The sequence below is a fragment of the Dasypus novemcinctus genome, chromosome 10 (assembly GCF_030445035.2).
Source record: "Dasypus novemcinctus isolate mDasNov1 chromosome 10, mDasNov1.1.hap2, whole genome shotgun sequence".
In the NCBI taxonomy this organism is placed as follows: domain Eukaryota; kingdom Metazoa; phylum Chordata; class Mammalia; order Cingulata; family Dasypodidae; genus Dasypus; species Dasypus novemcinctus.
The window spans coordinates 97,735,403-97,738,081 of NC_080682.1; the positions used below are offsets into that span (position 1 = coordinate 97,735,403).

General features: G+C 36.2%; 1 protein-coding gene across 1 annotated transcript; it reads left to right on the forward strand.

Annotated features, from left to right (window-relative positions):
- The first annotated feature begins 528 nt into the window (after positions 1 to 528).
- Positions 529 to 1,464, forward strand: LOC101423825 (olfactory receptor 52E2-like). The gene has a single exon (XM_012529612.4). It carries the CDS (start codon positions 529 to 531, stop codon positions 1,462 to 1,464), a length of 936 nt encoding a protein of 311 aa, XP_012385066.2.
- The last annotated feature ends 1,215 nt before the right edge of the window (positions 1,465 to 2,679 follow it).

The window sequence follows — 2,679 nt, forward strand, 5'->3', positions numbered from 1 at the left end:
ATTTCCCATGTGTCATAAACTCCTCAAATCATGATTGTCTCTTCTTTAAAAGGAAGACATCTTTTATTCACATGAATGTTGTTTTGAAATAGATTGTTTGTGTCAATGCCTGTGTGTGGATGGGACTTGGCTATATAAATCATGAGTAAGGTATCATTTATAGTTTCTATTTTTTTTCAAATAAGTTGTGATGATGATTTATTATTACTAATGTAGTAGGTGATAAGGAAAATTCTTAGCTTATTATGGTGAAAAGGCCACTGCAAATTAACAGAAAGAAGTATAATAAGAAAGATAAAGGTACTAAGTAGAATACTCATTTTAATTTCTTCCAGAATCTTTGCATTGAGAAGCCACTCCTTTACAGTGCTCTCTATGTAGTACATGTCTAACTGTGTCAATTGAATAGGAAGGAGATGTATACAATTTTATGACTTTCTTAATTCTCTGTAGGTCTTCAAAGCTACAGATTGGGCCAGAAGACATTTGTAAGGACCATGGACTTATGTATTTTTATTATGAAGTAGGATGTTCCTGCCCAATGACACTCAGTTCCATCCCTCATCCTTCCTACTGCTGGGACTTCCAGGACTGGAAACACATCACCTCTGGATTGGCTTTCCCTTTCTGGCTGTGTACATGATTGCTCTCATAGGAAATTTCACCATTCTCTTTGTGATCTGGGCTGAGAGCAGCCTACACCAGCCCATGTTCTACTTCCTGGCCATGTTGGCCGCTACTGACCTGGGCCTCTCCACAGCTACCATTCCTAAGATGATCGGCATCTTCTGGTTTAGCCTCAGGGAGATTAACTTTGAAGCCTGCCTCACCCAGATGTTTTTCATTCACGATTTCACTGGCATGGAGTCAGTAGTGCTCTTGGCAATGGCTTATGACCGCTATGTGGCCATCTGCAACCCACTCCAATACAGCACTGTCCTCACCAACAAAGTCGTGTCTGCGATTGGTCTTGGTGTGTTAGTGAGCTCATTTATTTGTAACATTCCATTTGTATTTCTCATACTGCAATTGCCCTTCTGTGGGAATCATGTCATCCCTCACACCTATTGTGAGCACATGGGTCTGGCTCGCCTGTCTTGTGCCAGTTTCAAGATCAATATTATTTATGGATTAGGTGTTATATCTATCCTATGTTTGAACATTATAGCCATTGCTCTTTCTTATGTTCATATACTCTGTGCTGTGTTCCGTCTTCCTTCCCGTGAAGCCCGACTCAAGTCCCTCAACACATGTGGTTCGCATGTTTGTGTAATTCTTTCCTTCTATACACCAGCCCTCTTTTCCTTTATGACACATCGCTTTGGCCACAATGTCCCCCGCTACATCCACATACTCCTAGCCAATCTTTATGTCATAGTGCCACCCATGCTCAACCCCATCATATATGGAGTCAGAACAAAGCAGATTTATAATCGTGTGAAGAAAATATTTTTACAGAAATAATGAGTGGAAAAGGACTAACACCAAATATATATGGGATGGAGCTTTGGGACAGAGAAATTTCTTGTTATTGTTAAATAGGTATTAATATGCTGAACAGAAAGGCTTGTTCATATGGTTTGCTTGTATAAGTATTTTAATGTGTCTAGGGAGTGAAAATCAGCAGTTCTACTTTCCAATTCATATAGTAAATGAGAACCCAATGGAACCCTTATATATGAATTTTAATTGCTGATATTGGTGAATTTAAAGTAGAATCTAGAGTGTTTATCATATTTTTTGTACATTTGCCAAGCTATCTCATTAATATGTTACTTCATATTTTCTTCTGTCCTTCATCACCATGTGTCACTTGTTATGTTTCTGTCTACTTATCTTGCATCCTGCCCTCACTCTCATCACTCCTTTTCTGTCTTTTGCTCATTCTCTTTCTCTCTCTCTGGAAACATTTATTTTACTAAAGCTTTCACACTTGCTAAAAGTTACACAGCCAGAAATGGGGGACTGAGATGTAAGTCCAAGTTCATTATCCCCAAAGCCTCTAATATCATCTGCTATATTTTTTTATTTTGACTGACACATAATGCATTCATAGAAATTAACTTGTTCACTTATACTTCCAATGCCAATTCTAGTTGGAAATAACTTGGATGAGTAATAAGAATTTTATTTTGGGCTGAAAATCAAATAAGAAATCAGGACAGAGTAATACTGATGGCAGTAATTGAAGGTATTTTCAATTTGGACTTATAATTACTTTCAAAAAAGTAATCATAAAATGGCAGAGTCATGGAAATGGATTTTCTTTTCATTCTAAAGAATGTGTTAGAGTCTGTTAACCTCATAAATTTGATAAGTATTTTATTTCCTCTCTTCTTTCATATTGTCTCTTCATTCTGCATAGATATAGCATTTGCTTAGATTGCAGCAGTCACAGAAATTCCAACATCAAATTTAAAATTTCAATCAGCCTACTATATGTTGGCCACTGGTATATATGTGCAAATTGGTAGAAAATATTTATGATTATTTTCATCATACTATAATGGTACTGAAAATTTATGTTCAGAAACCCGAAAATAAAATATTAACTCCTGAAAACCTGAGATTCTAAATATAACCATTTATTTTTATTAACATTTGAGATAAATTTATAAGAAACAATATAAAATTATACAGAATGAGCTCCAGACTCCATATATGGGAAGCAGATGCAAC